Here is a 2,500-nt window from a genome sequence, read left to right on the forward strand (position 1 = left end):
GAGTCAGTTCTTAGTATAGAAATAGTTTTGTATAAAAACCATGATTTTTAGATTCAGTCCACGTATAAAAACAGTTTGGCGCTGAAATGACTTTAGATCCAGTCTAAGGTAAAAATACTTTACACTAAAACAATATTATTTAGGGTCAATTCATGGGGTAAAAATAGTTTTATGCTAATACAATTATTTTTAATGTCAATTCATAGCATGAAAATAGTTTTATACTGACACAATGATTTTTAGATTCAATTCATATCATAGAAATAGATTTCTACTAAATGTACAACTTACCTACTGCAGGACCTTTACAAGACCAGCAAGACCTTCTGTGCAGAAGTTTGTCGACACTGGATCTCGACCAAGAAAGAGCTCAGCAAGATGAGCCCCCGCCGGAAGAATCGAAAGGCGCCTCCCTTTCAGAACCTCCAGAGGACTCTCGCCCAGGGCAGCAGCAAGAGTCACAGGAACAGAGTCAACAGAGTCCCTCTGACGAAGACGAGGGCCAAAGTATGCCTGTCCAAGACGTGAAAAGATCGAACTCCATCCCGGGCCAAACTTCCGACGAGGAAGAACCTCCACCATCTTACAGTCAGCTCCTGCAGAGTCAGCAGCTTCTTCCTTGGCCGCAGCATCAGCAGAACCACCAAAGTCAGCACGACTACCAGCTGCTCAATGAACACCTGGGGTCGCACAGGCAACATTCGTTGCAACGGCTCCGCGGGCAACATCAGCTGCAACAACAGCAGCAGCAACAGCAGCAGCAGCGTTCGAACAGAAGCTCTGAGGAACGCTGCGTCCTAACGCCACCTGCCCATCAGTTGTCAGAGCTGCCTCTCTTCAGAGTTCTTGAGCACCCCAGCAGACAACTGCCGGCTAGAGGATTGCCCACACTAGTTCAGACTCCTGTCGATGTGAGTTTAGTTATTCCTCTAATAGTATTTTTGTATCTTAGAAAGTTCAGTTTGGTGGAATATGTTAATAAGAAAGCGAGATTAGTGCCGTTTGTCAGTCTAATCACATTACTGGTCTCATTTCTGCTAAAAAAAAAAAGTATTTCACACAAGTTTGACACTGTTTTGGGTACACCAATTACTGTAAAGCATGAAAAACTACCACTTCCTCTTACAAACAACTAAAAGTATTTCTACCAGGCTTTGTTTTCTATTTCCACTTGAAATTTTATTTCATAAACATCGCCAGCAATTATTTTCTCCGAGAGAAACACCATTCTTTGCAGCTGATTCTAAGAGACTCTTATACTACTGTAAAATAGTTTCATGCATTGTTTGAGAAGCATCATTCCATGAAATACCTTGATGTCTGTGTTCTCAAGATAATTCTTTTGTTACTGTATTATTATTATTATTATTATTATTATTATTATTATTATTATTATTATTATTATTATTATTATTATTATTATTATTAATCAGAAGATAAACCTCGATTCACTTAGACCAAGCCCACAGGAGCCGTTGACCTGAAACTCAAGCTTCCAGAGATTGGGAGTTCATTTGAAAGAGTTTACGGAAGAGGAAAAGAAAAACAGAAAGAAGAAAAGGTTATTAATGAAAATAGATAAATAAACTAATACATTAATAGATAAAAATATACCTGCTGTCACCAGACCTTTCTTATACTTCACTTTCTAACTGCTGTAGTAAAATCAGCTCCAGGCCTCTTCAGAGCATTCTTTTTGCACTGTTAATTGCTATTCATGTTAGAACGAAACTATATCATGTCTTTAAATGGAATTTCTCAGATTAAAACAAGATATATCCACTCGAGCGATGTTGTTCCTTAATGCACTTCAGTAATATCTTGTAAGATCTGTTCACACACCCCTCTCTCTCTCTCTCTCTCTCTTCCTCACTCTCTTCCTAAATTTTAAATTTTAAATACTGTTTATATATATATATATATATATATATATATATATATATATATATATATATATATATATATATATATAAACTTATAAAATCCTTTATCACATACAAAAATTGTTCTGTGAGTTATAGAATTAATAAAAGGACCTCATTCAAACTGGGATTATAATGTGACTGTTTGTCCAAGAAAAGCTTTGTAACTTTTCTGAATAAATACCTATTAGATACCATCCAGTTTGAATGAGGTCCTTAGTAAATATATATATATATATATATATATATATATATATATATATATATATATATATATATATAAACATATACTGTATATATATACATAATATATATATATATATATATATATATATATATATATATATATATATATAATAATTTATCACTTGAAACCTGTGTTCCTCATTTTGCCTACCTACCAAAATATCACTGACATTTGTATACATACACACACACACACATATTATATATATACATATATATACATACATACATACATATCTATATCTTTAGCGTCTGGAGCGAACATGCAGAACTGCTACAGTGAAACTGGTCTGCCTAGGCCTGTTCTACGGCGTAGCGACGGTCATAGCTTT

The 2,500-nt window shown here is 34.9% G+C and overlaps 1 protein-coding gene across 1 annotated transcript in view; it reads left to right on the plus strand.

Annotated features, from left to right (window-relative positions):
* The first annotated feature begins 278 nt into the window (after positions 1 to 278).
* LOC136842759 (uncharacterized) overlaps positions 279 to 2,500 on the plus strand; it is a 3,384-nt gene continuing 1,162 nt past the window's right edge. Inside the window, exons 1-2 of the mRNA XM_067110548.1 lie at positions 279 to 911; positions 2,418 to 2,500. The exon at positions 2,418 to 2,500 is cut by the window's right edge and continues 86 nt beyond it. Of these exons, the coding sequence (XP_066966649.1) occupies positions 279 to 911; positions 2,418 to 2,500 (716 nt within the window). The remainder of the gene's footprint in view (positions 912 to 2,417) is intronic.

The sequence above is a fragment of the Macrobrachium rosenbergii genome, chromosome 2 (genome assembly GCF_040412425.1).
Source record: "Macrobrachium rosenbergii isolate ZJJX-2024 chromosome 2, ASM4041242v1, whole genome shotgun sequence".
Classification (NCBI taxonomy): Eukaryota; Metazoa; Arthropoda; class Malacostraca; order Decapoda; family Palaemonidae; genus Macrobrachium; species Macrobrachium rosenbergii.